Genomic DNA, 21850 nt, shown 5'->3' with positions numbered 1-21850 from the left:
ACCTAAAAGTTCAATCCAGTTATTTTCTGGTATGGATGTGTGGATAACCCTGGTTTTCTCCACCCTGTGTTCCATCGTAGGGTCCCGCTGGTCAGAAGGGAGACACCGGTGTGCTCGGAGCCCCTGGTCCTCCTGTAAGTACCCTAGGATACATTTTATTCTGGCGGTCCTTGACATGAAATAGTTGGAGATAACTAGAGACCTGCGGATGGAGTTTTTTGTCACCCGCAACCATAGATCTGCTATTATTGAAAAAATCGAAGAACGACGGACATAGAAAACATAGCTTTTTCAGAAAACTGTCAGGATGTAGAAGAACTTTTTTTTATAATCTGATCTCAGGTCAGAACGGGTTCATTTTGTAGAAGCGGTTCTAAACGTGTTTTGACCACCCTTTCCTCCCAGGGCCCGCCAGGCGAGGTCATCCAGCCGCTGCCCATCCAGTCGCCCAAGAAGAGCAAGCGCTCGGCGGGCATGCAGGCGGACGCCGCCTCCATGACGGGCACCATCCTGGACTACGGCGAGGGCATGGAGGACGTGTTCGGCTCGCTCAACAACCTGAAGCAGGACATCGAGAGGATGAAGTACCCCATGGGCACGCAGAGCAACCCCGCGCGCACCTGCAAGGACCTGCAGCTCTGCCACCCCGAGTTCCCCGACGGTAGGTTGACTCATTCTGACCTGAGATCAGATTCATACCAGGTTTCCCACTGGACACACACTGGTCTGATTATAACCCATTCTGACCTGAGATCAGATTCATACCAGGTTTCCCACTGGACACACACTGGTCTGATTATAACCCATTCTGACCTGGATTTTTCACCCCGAGTTCCACCACGGTAGGTTGACTCATTCTGACCTGAATTCATACCAGGTTTTCCACTGGACACACTGGTCTGATTATAACCCATTCTGACCTGAGATCAGATTCTAGGTCTCAGGTTAGCGGGTATTTTACACTGGCTGGGGGGCGTAGGCAGACCCGAGGCGCAGCGGAGGGTCTTCTACCCTCCCAGCCAGTGTAAAATAGATTCAAGATTCAATAATTTATTTGCCATGTCAACAAGTTGATAGGAATTTGTCTTGGTTCATACTCAACATATACAGACAGCCATAGATACACAAACAAGAAGGACAGTACAATACAAAAACAAAAACCAGCAGCATAGGAAATTACATCCAGTTTTTTAAAGTGCTATAATTATGCATATACTATGAGTTCAGATGTCTAATGGCTACGGGGTATAAGTGCTATCCCTGAAGCGATACCCGGTAAGCTGGGGCCTCGAGTGGCTTATTGCTTTTCTAAAACGGTTACAAACATAATATAGCAATATTAACCTAATAAAACTATTACATTCACTAAAAGTAGCTACGCTTTGCTCCACCAGAGCGAGACACATCACTTCCTTGTTTTGTTGCAAGTATAGCCTATATGTGACGGGAGAATAGCGCTTGATATCTTTACGGGGCTGCCTGGAGCCACACATTCACAGTCATATGAGCCGGGCGGTGCTTAAGACGCCCCGCGACGGCATGTGTTTGTAAGGCAATCAAGCGCTCCCCTTCCCCAGTTCAGCTACAAGGCTGCAGGATGATACAAAGTGATTGAAGGAGTGGGTTATCTGTGAAATTTCAGATTCAGATTCAGATTTCATCTTGAGTCGTATATATTCACACTGAAGAACAGATTATCAGCTTATCGATATTGAGTGTGTTTGATTCGTTCCTCCTCCTCCCCCTCCAGGCGAGTACTGGATCGACCCCAACCAGGGCTGCTCCGGAGACTCCTTCAGAGTCTTCTGTAACTTCACGGCCGGCGGCGAAACGTGCATCTACCCCGACAAAAGGTCCAACGGAGTAAGTACCGCTTCGTCTCTCTACCAGGTCCACCCCCTCTGTTCCCGAGCACACAGTGTGTGTGTGTGTGTGTGTGTGTGTGTGTGTGTGTGCAGGTGTGTGTGTGCAGGTGTGCGTGCGTGCGTCAATTTAACAAAGGTGCGGACGATCAGAAATCAGCAGAGAATGAGACTTTAAACTATAGTGACTGTTTTGTTAGAAAGTATTCATGACCATGTTTATTAAGGTAATACAGTCTAGGTGAAGTTGGGCCCAAATACATGGACTTCTATGGGGCTATGGGTTTTTCTGGGTCCAATGACAGCGCCACAACAGGCCATTATATGAACTTACAGGAAATCCCGATTTCCTCAGTGGCTTCACTAAATATCTGTCCGACTGCCCCCCTGATTAAATATCTGTCTGACTGCCCCCCTGGTTCTAACGTGTCCTGTATGTGTTATTGTTTGTTCTCCACAGGTCAGACTATCTTCGTGGCCTAAAGAGACTCCAGGGTCGTGGTTCAGTGAATTTAAGCGGGGTAAAATAGTAAGTGTCCGCTTCTGTTTTCAAGCCACTCCAGCACTGTGTACACTTTGTCACGCACGCCAACCAACAGCGAAAACATCCGGTCTACAAACTCACAACACTGTTTTCTCTACTTTAGAACGTTTCGAAAGTTGTGGAAAGGCCACAAATACGAATACGAGGCCAGTAGATCTGCTATTGACACTATTTCCTTCAATCAACAAATATCAATCGTTCCTAAATACAATTTAGGATTCAAATAGTTCTATCTATGCCCCTTGAATATATATTGAATCTGTTTATCCGAAAATCTAACATAATCCAAAAGTATACGTCCCAAGACGGTAAACTTCCAGTTGAGTAAACAAACGTGTTTTTAACAATTTTAGCAGATATGCTCTCGTAATCCAGAGCGATTTACAGTAAGGAAGAACACAGCACAAGGTCATTAATATTCATCAAATGCATAGAAATACTAATCTATAGGATCATAACGGCGCTCTCAGCTTCTCAGGTATAAACGCCTGCTATTTAGAGCCGGAATGGTTAGCGTTGCCAAGCTAACGCCTGCTATTTGGAGCAGGAATGGTTAGCGTTGCCAAGCTAACGCCTGCTATTTGGAGCCGGAATGGTTAGCGTTGCCAAGCTAACGCCTGCTATTTAGAGCCGGAATGGTTAGCGTTGCCAAGCTAACGCCTGCTATTTGGAGCCGGAATGGTTAGCGTTGCCAAGCTAACGCCTGCTATTTGGAGCAGGAATGGTTAGCGTTGCCAAGCTAACGCCTGCTATTTAGAGCCGGAATGGTTAGCGTTGCCAAGCTAACGCCTGCTATTTGGAGCAGGAATGGTTAGCGTTGCCAAGCTAACGCCTGCTATTTGGAGCAGGAATGGTTAGCGTTGCCAAGCTAACGCCTGCTATTTGGAGCAGGAATGGTTAGCGTTGCCAAGCTAACGCCTGCTATTTGGAGCAGGAATGGTTAGCGTTGCCAAGCTAACGCCTGCTATTTGGAGCAGGAATGGTTAGCGTTGCCAAGCTAACGCCTGCTTCATAATTACAAGAATGTGCCACCGGAGGCAAAAATAGCAGATCTACAAGCTCATAGCGCGCCACCGAGTGGCGCGCTACGAGCTTGTAGGTCTGCTATTTTTGAAAAATCGTGAAAATGTGATGCAAGAATGAATATATAATGTATATATAGCGAACATTTTTAACTCATATCTTTGCTTCTGGGAGGTCGCTCGCTGGAACTACATATTTTCAGATGGGGTTCCGCAGCCAAATACTGATCATTCTGGGGGTCCTTGACATGACATTGTTGAATACCGCTGACATACATGTAGAGACATACGTAGGGTTTTTAGAAAACTGTCAGGATCTAGAAGACATTTTGTCGAGTCTAAATGGGTTAATCCATTTTTAGACGCATCTGTGTCCTCACCTTAATAGCTTTTAAACCACTTTAATTAACCACTATTTTAAACTGTAGCTGTTGAAAAAACAGCAGGTATACAAGCTCATAGATCTGCTGCTTGTTTTTAAAGTCATGAAAATGTGCCGCAAATCATTGAATATCTAGGGCGGGGGGGGAGGGGGGTCCCTAGAATAACATATTTTCAGATGGGGGTCCGGTGGCCGATTACATATCATTTTTGGGGTCCTTGACATGAAATACTTTGAGAACCACACTGACATTAGCAACGTTTTTACAGAAAACTGTCAGGATTCAGAAGACATTTAGTAGAATCTGTTCTCGGGTCTCGATGGCTTAATGCCATCCTGCTTGCTGTATCTCATAAGCCAGCCGGTAAGCTGCCTGTCTGCAACCTGTCTGTTAGGAAGTAGATGACGGGGAAACGGTGGATATTGAAATACAATCACAATGTTTAGATTAAGTTCCTCTCCTGACAGATGGGCGCTGTCTGGCTCCCCAAAGTGGGGTCCCGGGGACCCCCAGGGGTCCTTGAGGGAGTTCCAGGGAGGGCGAACGGTTTGCGGAGCGGTCTTGATATACGGAAGGTCGCTATAGTTCGTATCCCCGGACCGGCACGTTAAAATTACCACCGTTGAAGTGTCCTTTGAGCAAGGCATTGAACCCCTACCATGAAATGTTCTATGAGCAGGGCCTGGCTGTAAACAAGTTCTTGAGCTTAGTCCAGTTATCCTGGGTAAACATGGTACCTTTCCTTTCCTTAGTCCAGTTACCCTGGGTAAACATGGTAACTTTCCCCCAAGGTGCGGTACTTGGCCTTGCGGACCTTCAGGAGGTTGGCTTCACTGGGCCTGAGGGGGCGGGAGGGGGACATCTAATTTGGGGGGGTTTGTCCTTGACAATGATAAAGTTTCGGAACCACCGGTTCTTTTTCTTTATAATTTTTATCCCACGATTTTGTAACCCATTTTTCACCCCCGTGTCAATCATCTAACCTATCCAACCTAGTCCCCATATATGGGGGACAAGGGGAGACCAACCTAGTCCCCATATATGGGGGACAAGGGGAGACCAACCTAGTCCCCGTATATGGGGGACAAGGGGAGAGCAACCTAGTCCCCATATATGGGGGACAAGGGGAGAGCAACGGACTTGAACTCATCTTCATGCCTGAGTGTCCAAGTTGCTCCTTTACACCTGACAGGGGGGAGTTTCCCTGGTTGGACGTCGTAGCGCGTGGAAGGAACACGTTATTCCAACCAGTTCCTTAATCCCCTCCATCAGGCGCCCCGGCTGGCCAGGGGGAGGCAGTTTAGAGACCAGGATTACTGCATGTTTTTTGTGAGGGTATACCTACCCTAATCTCCCCCTCTCTCTCTCTCTCTCTCTCTCTCTCTCTCTCTCTCTCCCCCATAACAGCTGTCCTACGTGGACTCCTCGGGCGACTCGATAAACGAGGTCCAGATGACCTTCCTGAGACTACTGACGGCGTCGGCGCGCCAGAACTTCACGTACTCCTGCCACCAGTCGGTGGCGTGGCACGACGAGGGCGCCGACAGCCACGACCGCGCGCTGCGCTTCCTGGGCGCCAACGACGAGGAGCTGTCCTTCGACAACAACCCCTACATCCGGGCGCTCGCCGACGGCTGCGCGGTGAGGAACCAAACGGTCATTCTGACCTGAGATCAGATTCATACGAGGGTTTCCACTGGACACACACACTGGTCTGACCTGAGATCAGATTCTAAAAATGTCACAGTCGTTCTTCGATTTTTCAAAAAAATAGCAGACCTATACAAGCTCATAGCGCGCCACTCGGTGGCGCGCTACGAGCTTGTAGATCTGCTATTTTTCAATAGCTAAAGCATAACATGATGCTATAACACCCAAATGGGTTCCCGTTCAGAATGGGTTAAGTCATATTCTTTTGACTAAATTTTTTTTTTAATTTGATTTTAGTCAGAGTCATAGTCCTAGTGTTAGTCTAGTTTTACAGACGGGGGGGTAAAAGGGCAGTTGTTTTACAGACGGGGGGTAAAAGGGCAGTTGTTTTACAGACGGGGGGTAAAAGGGCAGTTGTTTTACAGACGGGGGGTAAAAGGGCAGTTGTTTTACAGACGGGGGGTAAAAGGGCAGTTGTTTTACAGACGGGGGGGTAAAAGGGCAGTTGTTTTACAGACGGGGGGTAAAAGGGCAGTTGTTTTACAGACGGGGGGTAAAAGGGCAGTTGTTTTACAGACGGGGGGGTAAAAGAGCAGTTGTTTTACAGACGGGGGGGTAAAAGGGCAGTTGTTTTACAGACGGGGGGTAAAAGGGCAGTTGTTTTACAGACGGGGGGTAAAAGAGCAGTTGTTTTACAGACGGGGGGGTAAAAGGGCAGTTGTTTTACAGACGGGGGGTAAAAGGGCAGTTGTTTTACAGACGGGGGGTAAAAGAGCAGTTGTTTTACAGACGGGGGGTAAGAGGGCAGTTGTTTTACAGACGGGGGGGTAAAAGAGCAGTTGTTTTACAGACGGGGGGGTAAGAGGGCAGTTGTTTTACAGACGGGGTAAGAGGGCAGGTTTTACAGACGGGGTAAAAGGGCAGTTGTTTTACAGACGGGGGGGTAAAAGGGCAGTTGTTTTACAGACGGGGGGGTAAAAGAGCAGTTGTTTTACAGACGGGGGGGGTAAAAGGGCAGTTGTTTTACAGACGGGGGGGTAAAAGAGCAGTTGTTTTACAGACGGGGGGGTAAAAGAGCAGTTGTTTTACAGACGGGGGGGTAAAAGGGCAGTTGTTTTACAGACGGGGTAAAAGGGCAGTTGTTTTACAGACGGGGGGTAAAAGGGCAGTTGTTTTACAGACGGGGGTAAAAGGGCAGTTGTTTTACAGACGGGGGGGTAAAAGGGCAGTTGTTTTACAGACGGGGGGTAAAAGGGCAGTTGTTTTACAGACGGGGGGGTAAAAGGGCAGTTGTTTGTCCCTGTGTCTCAACGTTTTCGTCTTCTCCCTCTCTCTCTTTGCGTTCCTCTCCTCAGACGAGGAAGGGCTACGGGAAAACGGTGATGGAGATCAACACTCCCAAAATCGACCAGCTCCCGATCATCGACGTCATGTTGACGGACTTTGGCGACGCCAACCAGAAGTTCGGCTTCGAGGTGGGCCCGGTCTGCTTCCTGGGTTAGGATTTCAGAACCAAAAGGAAAAAGAAGAAACGGAGAAAAAAAAAGAACCAAAAAAAAGAAAAGAAACGACGACAAAAAAAATTAAAATAAACTTTTGACGGGGTCAGCGGAAAGCAAGTCAAGTCAAGACATTTTTTGGCGGGTTTTTTTTTACCACCAAACGGAGAAATTCCAGCCCCCACCACCACCACCAACAACATCACGGCCCCCCTTTCCACCCCCACCCCCCTCGCGATGCCACATGCAAGTTTTGAATAACGAGATGGTGTTTTAGCGAATCATGTCTTTGCCATGTACGGATGTATGTATGTATGTATGTATGTATGTTACCCAGGAAAATACTTGTTGTCGCCCTTGTAGGGCTTAAAGAGGACCACATGACGTTAACTTAAAGGTTACTTTCAGTAACCCGGGTACTTTTAATTAACTTAAAGGTTACTTTCAGTAACCAGGGTACTTTTAATTAACTTAAAGGTTACTTTCAGTAACCCGGGTACTTTTAACTTAAATGTTACTTTCAGTAATCCGGGTACTTTTAATTAACTTAAAGGTTACTTTCAGTAACCCGGGTACTTTTAATTAACTTAAAGGTTACTTTCAGTGACCCGGGTTCTTTTAATCCCAATGAGCGGAATGGGTTCGCTCGCTCGCGGGAGGGAGTGAGAGCGCTTCCCGCGAGCGAACCGTTCTGCAAAAAATGGAAAAGATTAGAAGAACAGTGTTGTTATTATTATTATTATCACGGAGCTAAGAAAAAAAGGGGGTGAAGGACATTCTAAAAAAATGTGTGGCGGAGGGGTGGGTGGGGGGAGAGGGGGGAGGAGTGGATCGGAGAAGTTCGACGACGACGCGATCGGACACTCCGAGGGGCGCTGCATGTGCGACTAACGACTACAAACGGTGCTTTTATTTGTTTAAAAAAGAAAACACACGAAAAAGTATAAAGAGGTGCTATACGAGAGAGAGAGAGAGGTGTATTTTGATAATAAAAAGAAAAAGAGGAATGGAAAACTGTAATTATTATTATTATTATTATTATTATTATTATTTTGTACAATACTTATTGTTATTTCTGAATCCCACTTTCGAAAAAACTTTGCATGTGTTTCAGAGTGCTAAAAACTTAACGTCGCCCGGGCTCTCCCTTTTTTATCAATGTTGGTTTCCGAAAATTAAAAAAAAAGACATTACAGTACAAGTTAAAAGACATCGATAAATAATAATAAAATGAATTTATAATTATGATGTTCTTTGTTGTTATTGTTTTTCAGTGAATACTGTGTTTGTGTTTTTTCTGTTTATTATGAAGCAAATAAAAGTGATCATTTCAAAACAACCTCCCTATTTCTAATTAGACTGTACTGTACTGTACTGTGCTGTGCTGTGCTGTGCTGTGCTGTGCTGTACTGTACTGTACTGTACTGTACTGTACTGTACTGTTACTGCCCCGTTGTATATATTGACCATCCAGAGCTCGAGATAATAATCAATATTTGCTGTTTTGTGCCCAACCGGGAAAAACATTTCCAAAAGTATCAAAACCAGCACACGTTACGTTACGCGACAACACGTCACCCACTAAATGTTTTAACCCTGTGCTCGTATTAATTAAGCCATCGTGCAATTCACTATTATTATTTTATTATTTAATTCCATTTGTTTTGTTTTGTTTTTGTTTATTTGAATTTTTTGTTTTCTGTCCTTTTGTTTTTACCACGGTTGTGGGTTTCTTGATAACCCTTTAAGAAGCGAGGATGTTAAATGTTATATATATATATATATATATATATATATATATATATATATATATATATATACCTTGGTTAAGCAATTAAGTTTATATATTTTGGGTTGGGGAATTTTTGTTTTGTTTTTTAAAAGAGAGAGCGAAAGAAAGAAAAACATTGGCTGTTAATTAAAAAAAAAACGTCCCTTTTTCTGTGAATGCAAAATGGAGGAGAGGAAAAGCCCCCCTTTTTTGTAACTAAAAAAAAGAAAAAAATACGAGAAAACAATGTCTTTAATTAATGTGCTTTTTTCATCATGGTTCATTTAAATATTAAAAAGTGGATTGGAATTAATGTCTCAATGGTGTGTGTGTGTGGGATAGATAGATGGAGGTTAAACTGTACACATGTATAAAAGTTCTCTTCTATAAAAAGAAAAAAGGAAAACCCAAGGATGTTTTTTTTTTTTTTTAATAAGACCTTCATTATAACGGGGCTGGTGCAATTCCATCTTTGAAACCAATAAAGTACAATCTTACAATACTTTTCTCTCATTCTGAGTACTTGAAGTTAAAACTAAATTAAAGTCACCTTGTGCTTGTATAATTATTATTGCCATTGTTGTAGGTCATGCTGAATTACTCGTCGGCCTTCCAAAGAATCTACGAATGAAGACAAATGGTAGATTCATTATTTAATACAATGATGTGTGTGTGTGTGTGTGTGTGTGTGTGTGTGTGTGTGTGTGTGTGTGTCCATTTGGTTTCATCAATTTACACTTAAGTTATTGTCAAACATCTGCATTGCTTAATTCAGTGATACTCAACCTCAGGCCCGCGGGCCACATCAGGCCCGCGGGACCATTATGACTGGCCCACCAATGAAAAAAAAAAAAAAAGAAATTGCGGAAATTGCGGAAATTGTAATTGCGGAAATTGCTCTTCACTTATAGCTATCTATTTTCAGGTAGATTGTTTTATTCTACTCAGTCAGCCATATCACTACTCATTTTCTATTTGAGTATCCCTGGCTTAATTCACAAGAAGTCTGACTCTACACGCTTAGAGAATGTAGAATAATTGTTATTTTGATCAACGTTTGCCTGTTGTCTCTCCTGATGGTACCAACATCAATACAGCATGGAATTGTGGACAAAATCGTATCCAACGATAAAACACATTTTTGTACGCTTTGGGTCTGAGAGGCTAAATCGAATACACAATAATGGTCGTTTATATGAAAAATGTGTAGAACCACTATAATGACCAGATTTGAAATAAATGTTTAAAGGACCACTTCACCACTTTTCAACCTATATCTTCATATAATAGGTCCTCACTAATAATCATGATAAAATGGTGCAATTATTTTCTACTCTGTGTCTCACAGGAGGGCTGTGGGCAGTTCAGAAACCGTCTTCCAGTGACATCATCGATGGGGAATACAAGCTAATATAGAAACGGCAGGCTTTCTAGTCCTGAAAAGTTGCAATGCGAAAATGGAAGCCATCGGAAGCCAAAAAAATGTAAAATAATCGTAATCTGCCTAATGATGATGTCACTGGAAGACGGTTTCTAAACTGCCATCAGCCCTCCTATGAGACACAGACTGAGTAGGAAAAAAATCGTGCCATTTTATAATGATAATTTATTAGTGAGGACCTATTATAATGAAGATAGGTTGAAATGAAAAGTGGTGAAGTGGTCCTTTAAACATGTAGCTATAGGTGTAATGTTAGAGTCCACAGAAGTTAAAGTTTCCTAAATATTTCAACTTATATATATATCGACTTTGTCAACAGATAGCACCAACCATGTCAACATCTCAAACTTTCCTGCCCTGACCATATAATTATGGTTTATAACGACTACAACTCTAAAACCTCTCACTGGAACACTTTTTCTCCGGGGCTCAACCCCAACAAACGTTTGCTGACGCACGGCGAGTTGCTGCAGACGGTGCAGACTTTTCCTTTTCCCGTCACTATCCACAGTTCACAGGCTCTCAAAAACCTCTTCGGCTTTTATAGAAAACATCAATCCCTCTGCAGGCGCGAGGCCACATTTAACCCATTCTGAACGGGAACCCGTTTTGGTGTTATAGCATCATGTTATGCTTTAGTTTAGCTATTGAAAAATAGCAGATCTACAAGCTCATAGCGAGCCACCGAGTGGCGCGCTACGAGCTTGTAGGTCCGCTATTTTTGAAAAATCGAAGAACGACTGACATTTTTTAAAATCTGATCTCAGGTCAGAATGGGTTAATCAGACCAGTGTGTGTCCAGTGGAAACCTGGTATGAATCTGATCTCAGGTCAGAATGGGTTAAGCGCTGTAGCCCCTTTCTCTACCTAATCCGTACAAAAATGCCAAACTTCCCGTCCTGACTGAGCTGGAGATTCCTGTAAATTCCTCCGACTGTATTTAGAATCTTAACCCATTTTTAGGCCTGACGTCGAAAAAAAAAAAAGAAAACTTTCGCTCTGAAAGAATATATTATTCAAAGGTTTGTGCTGCATGCATTTTTACGATTTTTCAAAAATAGCTGCAGACCTACAAGGTCGGTGGTGCGCTATGAGCTTGTAGATCTGCTACTTTTCAATAGCTAAAGTATAACGTAATGCTTAGTTAAAACACCAAAAAGGGTTTTTTTTCAATCAAGGTTCATGTTTTAGGTTTGTTATTAGAGGTGCTGTAAAATTAAAAAATATATAATTATATAATAATAAAATAAAGTATAATAAATATATATATATATATATATATATATATATTTTTTTTTAAATAATTTAATACAGTAAAAATACATTTACATTAATCACATTCACTGAATATTGGTCATATTGTAGGCTACAAGTAACATGTGACATGTGTTCTCCCTTCTGTCTGTTTGTAAGACAGCTATATATAGGCTACATACAGGTGTGTGCGTGTGTGCGTGCGTGCGTGTGCGTGCGTGTGTGTGTTACGTGCCACGTAGTGTAGTTGGTGTGTAGGTGCTCTCCTCTGTATTGCTCCCCTGTCTCTCCTTCCCTCCACTCTCTCATTCTCTGCAGGTTTGAAGTCCCCCAGCCCAGTCACCTGATCTGTCAATCAGCCTGTCACCTGACTCCACCCTTCATCCAATCACCACCACCTGCTGCCTATAAAAGGCTGAGTCCCACCTCTCTCTCTCAAACAGTACACCTCAGTTCAGTTGTTTGTTTGTAGCCCTGTCTGTCTGTCCCTGCTGCATCATTTTTGTCCCCCTTTGTTCGACCCCAGAGCATTGTTAATCTTCTACTACTAATGTAAATTATATACTATATTTGCCCTTCCTTGGGACAGGTAAGACAGAGGCCTCCAAACATAGACCCTTGTTAAGCACACTAGGTGGCAAATTTGTTTTTCTTCACACCAGAAACTCGCGTCTTTGTTTATGATTAAATATTAATGAGAAGCCTCTCTGAGAGTATCCTAAATGTTAGCCTCACAATATGCCAAACGTCTATCGCAAAGTTAATGGAAAGAAAGGAAGTCAGCAGCTGCCTAGAGGAGCTAGCCTACTGTAGGCCTACAACAGTCCCTAGAGGAGCTAGCCTACTGTAGGCCTACAACAGTCCCTAGAGGAGCTAGCCTACTGTAGGCTACAACAGTCCCTAGAGGAGCTAGCCTACTGTAGGCCTGAAACAGTCCCTAGAGGAGCCTGCCTACTGTAGGCCTGAAACAGTCCCTAGAGGAGCTAGCCTACTGTAGGCCTACAACAGTCCCTAGAGGAGCTAGCCTACACTGTAGGCCTACAACAGTTGTATCCTGAGGACTTCAGCTTTAAACTGGGCAACTCCACAACAGCGTCAGCCCTTGATTATGGATTACTACGTGTTTGAAGACAACAATTTTTCAACATTTTTGCTGAATGGATTTTCATTGATAGATTGTGCCCATGCTGTCTGCTGCTATGCTATGGGGTGCTGGTGCTAGGTGAGTTGAAAGAAACTAGCTGTTGTTACACTCTCTGCAGTCTTCAATACTCAACACTAATACTTCAATACCAGCAGGCTGTCTGGGAGAGTGTGCATGTTGTTGTTTTATGGTTGTTGAGGAGTGCTCCTATGTCCAGCTTTGAGGGTTTGTGTAAACACAGACATTGTGTAAACACAGACATTGTGTAAACACAGACATTGTGTAAACACAGACATTACATTGTGTAAACACAGACATTGTGTAAACACAGACATTGTGTAAACACAGACATTGTGTAAACACAGACATTACATTGTGTAAACACAGACATTGTGTAAACACAGACATTGTGTAAACACAGACATTGTGTAAACACAGACATTGTGTAAACACAGACATTGTGTAAACAGACATTGCATTGTGTAAACACAGACATTACATTGTGTAAACACAGACATTGTGTAAACACAGACATTACATTGTGTAAACACAGACATTGCATTGTGTAAACACAGACATTGTGTAAACAGACATTGCATTGTGTAAACACAGACATTGCATTGTGTAAACACAGACATTGTGTAAACAGACATTGCATTGTGTAAACACAGACATTGTGTAAACACAGACATTGTGTAAACACAGACATTGTGTAAACACAGACATTACATTGTGTAAACACAGACATTGTGTAAACAGACATTGCATTGTGTAAACACAGACATTGTGTAAACACAGACATTGTGTAAACAGACATTGCATTGTGTAAACACAGACATTGTGTAAACACAGACATTGTGTAAACACAGACATTGTGTAAACACAGACATTACATTGTGTAAACACAGACATTGTGTAAACACAGACATTGTGTAAACACAGACATTACATTGTGTAAACACAGACATTGTGTAAACACAGACATTGTGTAAACAGACATTGCATTGTGTAAACACAGACATTGTGTAAACACAGACATTGTGTAAACACAGACATTGTGTAAACACAGACATTACATTGTGTAAACACAGACATTGTGTAAACACAGACATTGTGTAAACACAGACATTACATTGTGTAAACACAGACATTGTGTAAACACAGACATTGTGTAAACACAGACATTGTGTAAACACAGACATTGTGTAAACACAGACATTGTGTAAACACAGACATTGTGTAAACACAGACATTGTGTAAACACAGACATTGCATTGTGTAAACACAGACATTGTGTAAACACAGACATTGTGTAAACACAGACATTACATTGTGTAAACACAGACATTGCATTGTGTAAACACAGACATTACATTGTGTAAACACAGACATTACATTGTGTAAACACAGACATTGAAAGAAGGTGTGATTTTTGACTTTTGGGAATGTGATGTGATGAAGTGTCTTGTAAGCAGCCTGACATTACACCTGTCAATCTCTAAGACACCTGACCTTAATATTTGTAGGAAATTGAAGGCAAACATGAGTGTTAATTAATTAAAAATTAGTGGTATTAATTAATTAATTGATTAATTCCTGCATACGCCACTGACCCCGCCTACCCGGAAATGTAGTCTCTGGGTTGTTTGACTCGTTTCTATCGCTTAATGTGTTACTCTTTGGGTATATTTGTACATTTCCACCTTCAGTCGATATGCTTCATATCCATATGAGTGAAAAGGCCGGGGTGGACGGTTTATTTTTCAAACACAGTTCTTATATGAAGAGCTCTAAAAATCCCCCCTATGGGGATTTCAATGCAAATAAAAAGTACATGAACCTGTGGACTTTAGCGCCCTCTACTGACAGTGACGTTGGTGCTCTATTCCAAATTGTTCTTTATACATCTATACTGTACAAGCTCACAACACGTCCGATCGCATTTTGACCTGGATAGATGGGCTATATCATATGTAGATCTGCTATTTTCAAATCACTGCTGTGTATACTGTGCTGTGGTTGAAGTGGTTAATCAGACCAGTGTGTGTCCTATAGTGGAAACCTCGTATGAATCTGATCTCAGGTCAGAATGGGTTAAGTGGCGCCCCTAAGAGGTGGCGCTGGACGCGGCCGCTTCGTTGGCCTGTAGTAAGAACCGGGCCTGCCTATCGGTACTCTCTAAACATCGGGACATAGGTTAGGACAAATTGCATTGTTTGTTCTACTGGCTTTGGCTTAAACATGTCAGTGTTTCCAGTGTTGCACTGTTGACAGCTAAAACGTTCTAAGGTGGTCATTGTGGGTGGACTTAAGTACCTATTGTCCCTCCCATTGTCACACCCACTTCTGTCCAGCTCTAAGGTGTTAAAAATGTTGTGAATATTGAAAGGGACTTTTCATCAGCTTTGGGTGAAAGGCCCCAATCATTTTAAAATGGTTATATCTCCTTCAATTATTGAATCATTGAATGATACATCATATGAAAGCTTACATTCTGTACTTTAATAATCTGTAATAATCTGTAATCTGTAAAAATCGAGTTCAGGCCCTTTTTGCTGGCACCTGTCACATATACAGTAGGTTGTGTTCCTTGGAGTGGTTGGCACCGCTCAAAAATTCAGTTTACTTGCAGTTAGAATGCTGCACACAACAACCACAAGCTCCTGTTGCAACGTTTCCACTCCAAGTCCTTTGATCTGTGAACACCAGTGCTTCATATAGGCTAGAACTCAAATTTAACTTCTTTTTTTTGGCAGCCCTATCCTTGATTTGTTCTGAAATTGCGCCATATTGCAGATCAAAAGAAATGCATTGTTGGAGTGAGGCAGCCAGGCATGAGGCAATCAAATGTTCCAGAGATTTTAGGATATAAATATGGATTCATAGGAATATGGAAATCAGGCTTTCTTTTTCCACTGATATTCTTCAGCACCCATAACGGTAAAAATGTTATAGCGATCTATTTTTTTTATTATTTTCTATAGTCCTACTAGACCCCGAGAAATTATATTTGACCACAAAAGATCACAGGATCTACTGAATGTGTCAAACTGACATATTGAGCCTATATGACACCGTGTGGCTTCAAGATGGTTGTAATGTTTCTCTCAGCATTCTTAGTTACACTGTACGACATTTTATTAACTGTGTCTTAGCACTGACTGTCCTGTCCTTGTCTATCCCTGTAACAACGTTGTTTGTGTGGACTTTTACATACTGACAGGCAGCTGCTGCTATAGCCTGGTTAATAAACCAGACCAAATCAGCCGTTGGCAAAAAAAAATTTGCCTGCCGGCGGATTACGGTCTGGAGAGGCTCAATTGTACGCCCATTTCCTACACCAGAGAAATGGGGCGGCCAATCGGGACACGGTATGCAATATGGGCGGGCTTAGGTACAGTGAGTTTCAATGCTTGAGACCTTTGACTGACAGTAGCTCTGACCAATTGCGTCAAAGAGAAAATGTTTCAACCCGCAGCCCTGGAAATGAAATCCAAGCTGAGCCTCCCCAGACTAATATCCCGCGGTCCGTGCAATATTAGTCTGGTTTATTAACCAGGCTAAGCTGCTGCTGCATTCAATGTCTGACCGAGGTGTGTCTCTCTCTCCTGAGAACGACACCTCACGCTGTGTCTTTTTTTTTTAAAGAAAAGACTGAAGGGTTTTTTCTTTTGTCAGAATGAAATTGTCATTCTGTTTATGTCAATATATCAGTTAATGTAATCTAGAGTGAATGCACTAACCGTATCTGTTATGCTGTATAATGTATTTTTTTGAGTGGTGCAACCAGTCCAAGGAACAGCAATGTCCGTGTTCACCTGTACCTATGTGTTGGTTCATGAGCACCAGTATGACCAGTTTGTGGTGGTACCGGTGGTTCAGGTCTAGTTTCTATAGTACAGTCTATATAGTCTAGTAGTTTTAAACGGTATTAAATCAACCGTGGTTCAGAAGCAGCACGTATGCAGTCTGCTCTCTCTCTCTCCTTCATGTGCTTCGACTTTCACACTCACTCCTCACCTTCAAGGTGTATACACAAGACTTCAAGGGCATACACGCCTAAAACAAGACGGGAGGGGAGGGGGAGGGGAGGGGAGGGGAGGAGAGGGGAGGGGAGGGAGGGAGAGAGAGAAAGAAAGAGAGAGAGAGAGAGAGAGAGGAGGAAGGAATGATCAGAGGAGCAGCCAAAGTGATGTTGAACAGGCCCCGAGGCGCAGCCTTGAGTTCCACCGCTATGAATAGGAGAACCCGGCTGACCCTGATGTGCACACACACGCAACGCTTCAAAGACACGCAGCGGCTCATTTGAATAACTTCAATCGTGAACAGTGCATTTTGGAATTTATTTTTTTAACCCATTTTGACCTGGGAACGATTCTATACAAATTTAGTCTTCTATAAATCCTGACTGTTTTCTTTGAAAAAGCTACGTTTTTCAACGTCAGTCGTTCTCTCAAACACTTTCATGTCACTTTTTCACAGTTCTTCGAAAATAGCAGACCTACAAGCTTGTAGCGCGCCACTCGGTGGCGCGCTATGAGCTTGTAGATCTGCTATTTTTCAATAGCTAAAGCATAACGTAATGCTATAACACCAAAAGGGGGTTCCCGCTTAAAATGGGTTAAAGTACTGGCATGGTTTACTTGAGCAAAGGTTATCATCAATAGTGTATAAGTATATACAGTATACTAAATATATACAGTATACTCCGTTACAATGCTGCTAAAACATGATCTGTTGCTGCGACACATTTTAGATTTCTCTGCTATCAAGTACAATAAGGGTTTGTTGTGCGATAACAGCTGAAATGACATGTTTGTGCATGAATTAGTGCTGCTGGGGTTGTGCAATAACAAGAAGTACATGTGTGTTTTGTTTTAGCTTGTATACTGTCACAGCCCCCTGTAGTTGGGCTACTAGGGCCTTTGTGGTTTGTTTCAGGTAGGTAACACACTACACCTTAGTACTGTATTATTGTTTGAGTCTTATTAAGTTTTTAGCCTCTCAGACCCATTTGAGCCACAGATTCGGAACCACCGTTTGATGACATTTAGCCTCTCAGACCCATCTGAGCTGAAATCATGGGTAGCCTACACTACAGTACACGCACACGCACACGCACGCACACATTTTGGCGTGCACAAAACAACATATCACAGAAAGACAAACAGGAGAACATGGTAGTCATCTGAATGACTACCATCACCCCCCTCCCTCCCTCCCTCCCCCTCCCATTACCCTGTCCACCGGCTCCATTAGCTCCCATTAGACTTGGTATGAACAGTACACTGCTATCATAGGGAGGTGCTTTCTCCTAACCTATTTAGACCTGTGTCGCCTCATAGCTTTTAACAACGTTTAACCGTTATTTATTTTAACTTTAGCTGTTGAAAAATAGCAGATCTACAAGCTCTTATAGCGCGGCACCGAGTGCCGCGCTATAAGAGCTTGTAGAGCTGCTATTGTTTGAAAAAAATCGTGAAAATGCATGCCGCAAATCTTTGGGTTAGTTGGGCGGGCCATTTGCATAGCGTTGTTGGGGCTCCTTGACATGACATAGTTTGAGAACCACTGATATAGAAATGTATATGAACTATCAACCGTCATGATTTAGAAGACGTTTCTCTTTTTTTTTGTATAGAATCTGGTCTCAGGTCCCTCTCGGTCTCAATGGGATAATGCACTCTCAGAGAGTGCACTCTCTTACTCTTAATTAATACTCTTAATTTCCTTTCTTCATATCAGGCACAAAGAGGAGAAATGAACACGGCGAGAATGATGTTCTAAAGCAAGTGCAATCTGGACAGAACATCATTACCCTGAAATAGACCGCGTAAGAGGGGGGGGGGGGGGGGAGAGAGAGAGAGAGAGAGAGGGGGGGGGGGGGGGGGGGGGGGGTCGTAGCCCGTAGAGAGAGAGAGAGAGAGAGAGAGAGAGAGAGGGGGGGGTCCGTAGCCCGTAGAGAGAGAGAGAGAGAGAGAGAGAGGGGGGGGGGTCCGTAGCCCGTAGAGAGAGAGAGAGAGAGAGAGAGAGAGAGAGAGAGGGGGGGTCCGTAGCCCGTAGAGAGAGAGAGAGAGAGAGGGGGGGGGGGGGGGGTCCGTAGCCCAGAGAGAGAGAGAGAGAGGGGGGGGGGTCCGTAGCCCGTAGAGAGAGAGAGAGAGAGAGAGAGAGAGAGAGAGAGGGGGGGGGGGTCCGTAGCCCGTAGAGAGAGAGAGAGAGAGAGGGGGGGGGTCTGTAGCCCGTAGAGAGAGAGAGGGGGGGGTCCGTAGCCCGTAGAGAGAGAGAGAGCACTATATTGCCACACTCGCTCCATTGCATAAGGTTGTGTAATTCACATGTAGCCTTTAGGCCTTACCTTTTCAATTCCTTCTGATGTATTTTCTTTTTGTGATGACGTTTTTAACGTGATATTGTATTCCTCGACGACACTGAAAATCAGTTGAATTACTTAATTAAAGATAGAATTGCCATTAAATGGGGCGCAGAGAGAGAGAGAGAGAGAGAGAGAGAGAGAGAGAGAGAGAGAGAGAGAGAGAGAGAGAGAGAGAGAGAGAGAGAGAGAGAGAGAGAGAGAGAGAGAGAGAGAGAGAGAGAGAGAGAGAGAGAGAGAGAGCTATATTGCCACACAAGCTCCATTGCATAATGTTATGTAATTCACATGTAGCCTTTAGGCCTTACCTTTTCAATTCCTTCTGACTGTATTTTAGACTGCAGTCCAAACCCCGGCCCCATCCATCCTCATCTCTGTGCCATTGGTCCACCTGTCTGTCTGTTATAGTGCTGTGTATTTAAACCCACCTACATGTGCGTGGGTTTTAGGCAGGTCAAAGGTCAAAGGTTATAGTCCCGTGGCCTCTAGGGAGTGCATTCATTCACCGTCTCACGCAGATCGGTGCAGTTATAAAGATCATAAAAAGGCCGTTCGTGGAACGTTTTGAGCAGAGGTTCATCGTTGGCATCCAGGGAGAGTGTGTGTGCAAAGTTTGGCATCGACCAGGTTAGACTTAGATGGCATTCTATGTAGACTTAAGGCTCATACATAGTCTGGATTTACGGCGGTGGGGTGACCACCGAACTACAACATGACGTCACTGAGCCGCGGTGAAGAGCAAACCACCACCTCCACCGCTCCAGCCCTTCTCTCTGTTTTTACTCACCACCGCTCAACGTTATTTCAGCTCCGGTGGTCAGCTCACCACCGGAGCGGTGGTCACCTCCTCACCACCGTAGCGGTGGTCAGCTCACCACCGTAGCGGTGGTCACCTCACCACCGGAGCGGTGGTCAGCTCACCACCGGAGCGGTGGCCACCTCACCACCGGAGCGGTGGTCAGCTCACCACCGGAGCGGTGGTCAGCTCACCACCGAAAATCCAGACTATGAATAGGCCTTAATAGCATTTTTATGTATAGACATAGCACTATAAAGTATACATGCATATAGTTCCATGTTCCATTATATTATAGATAATGCTACTATTACGTTCTTAGCTTGCGCATGATTTATGGTAACTACTTTGTATGCATGTGTGTGATGTGTTGCCATGTTGCTCTTTGTTCTTGCTTAATGTAAATCGCTCTGGATTAAGAGCGTCTGCTAAATGCGTGAATTGTAAATTGTAAGGGTCCATTTCCATTTGGTTACCAACTCTCCATCATTTTAGCTGGAGGAGAGGAGAGGAGAGGAGAGGAGGGGAGGGGAGGGGAGGGGAGGGGGAGAGGAGAGGAGAGGAGAGGAGGGGAGATGGAGAGGAGAGGAGAGGAGAGGATTTCTTTCACCATAGTAAAAAAAAATATGCATTCGTGGTCTGGAGAGGGCAGTTGTTTTACAGACGGGTAAAAGGGCAGTTGTTTTGTTGTTTTACAGACAGGTAAAAGGGCAGTTGTTTTACAGACGGGGAGGTAAAAGGGCAGTTGTTTTACAGACGGGGGGGTAAAGGGGCAGTTGTTTTACAGACGGGGAGGTAAAAGGGCAGTTGTTTTACAGACGGGGGGGTAAAAGGGCAGTTGTTTTACAGACGGGGGGTAAAAGGGCAGTTGTTTTACAGACGGGGAGGTAAAAGGGCAGTTGTTTTACAGACGGGGGGGGGGGGGGGGGGGGGTAAAAGGGCAGGGGCCGAAGCCCCTCTTCGATGTCTATGTGCACGTGCCTGCATGTGTCAGAACTCCCAGCTGCTGCTGCTACAACGTTGATGGTTTTCCACGACGGGTTTGAACTACAGCGGAGGAGCCACTGGAATAAAAAATACAATAAAAGAAAAAAGAAGAATAACCCATTTTAGGCGGGAACCCGTTTTGGTGTTATAGCATCATGTCATGCTTTATTTAGCTATTGAAAAATAGCGCTACGAGCTTGTAGGTCTGCTATTTTTTGAAAATAAATCGAAGAACGACTGACATATATAGAAACGTAGCTTTTTCAGAAAACTGTCGGGATGTGTAGAAGAACATTTTTTTCTAGAATCTGATCTCAGGTCAGAATGAAATAAAACCGTGTGCTCAAGGTGGAAGCTGCATCGGATCACTATAGCCTGTATACACTGCAGGCTCTGCTCCGCTGTGAATTTATATCAGGAGAGGGGGGGGGGGGGGGGGGAGATGCACCCATGGACGTCGTAAATAATTTAATAAAAACAAGCTCCCCGCTTCTCCTCTGACAGAGTCGTAAAGAAACGTGTTTTCTGCTCGCTCACCTGCTGCGGAAGCATAATGAGAGAGAGAGAGACAGAAAGACAATGAAACATAATGAGAGAGAGAGAGAGACAATGAAACGGTCTCTTATCCCATTCTGACCTGAGGCTGCATATCGTTGTCACCTTCTATATGATATGAGATATGATATGATATGATATGATATGATATAGTACTTTATTGTCAGTTCACACTGAAATTTGTCTTGCGACACAGCAGCCAAGTATGCAGAAACACATATACACACACAAAGAACAAGACAATTTACATACATAAAGACATAAAGACACGAGCAATATCCACCGCTTATATTATCCTGTGGCTTCTACTACAACTCCTGATTAAGCCTCAAGGTCGACTGGTGGACAATTAAGGACCTCTTTAGTCTGACCTTATTGTATGCTGGTACACACCATATCTCCTTCCTGAAGGCAGCAACCTATATTCTCCATACAACACATGCTTAGTATTAGAGGTGATATTCCTTATATTCTCCATACAACACATGCTTAGTATTAGAGGTGATATTCCTTATATTCTCCATACAACACATGCTTAGTATTAGAGGTGATATTCCTTATATTCTCCATAC

The 21850-nt window shown here is 43.6% G+C and overlaps 1 protein-coding gene across 6 annotated transcripts in view; it reads left to right on the top strand.

The window, feature by feature from the left end:
- The window catches only part of col11a1a (collagen, type XI, alpha 1a), a 160294-nt gene extending 151061 nt beyond the window's left edge, over nucleotides 1–9233 (top strand). For 4 of the 6 annotated variants that reach the window (XM_080794327.1, XM_080794326.1, XM_080794328.1 and 1 more), the window contains 6 exons: nucleotides 81–134; nucleotides 406–661; nucleotides 1751–1863; nucleotides 2323–2391; nucleotides 5219–5452; nucleotides 6817–9233. In XM_080794327.1, the coding sequence (XP_080650453.1) occupies nucleotides 81–134; nucleotides 406–661; nucleotides 1751–1863; nucleotides 2323–2391; nucleotides 5219–5452; nucleotides 6817–6963 (873 nt within the window). In that variant the 3' untranslated portion in view covers nucleotides 6964–9233. The remainder of the gene's footprint in view (nucleotides 1–80; nucleotides 135–405; nucleotides 662–1750; nucleotides 1864–2322; nucleotides 2392–5218; nucleotides 5453–6816) is intronic. The other 2 variants (XR_013966181.1, XR_013966182.1) reach the window with 2 other exon arrangements.
- Nucleotides 9234–21850: the final 12617 nt, after the last annotated feature.

The sequence above is a fragment of the Protomyctophum bolini genome, assembly GCF_963924005.1.
Source record: "Protomyctophum bolini genome assembly, chromosome: 21".
NCBI lineage: Eukaryota > Metazoa > Chordata > Actinopteri > Myctophiformes > Myctophidae > Protomyctophum > Protomyctophum bolini.
Note: the sequence above shows the minus strand (reverse complement) of the source record. Positions and strands in the feature narration are given on the sequence as shown.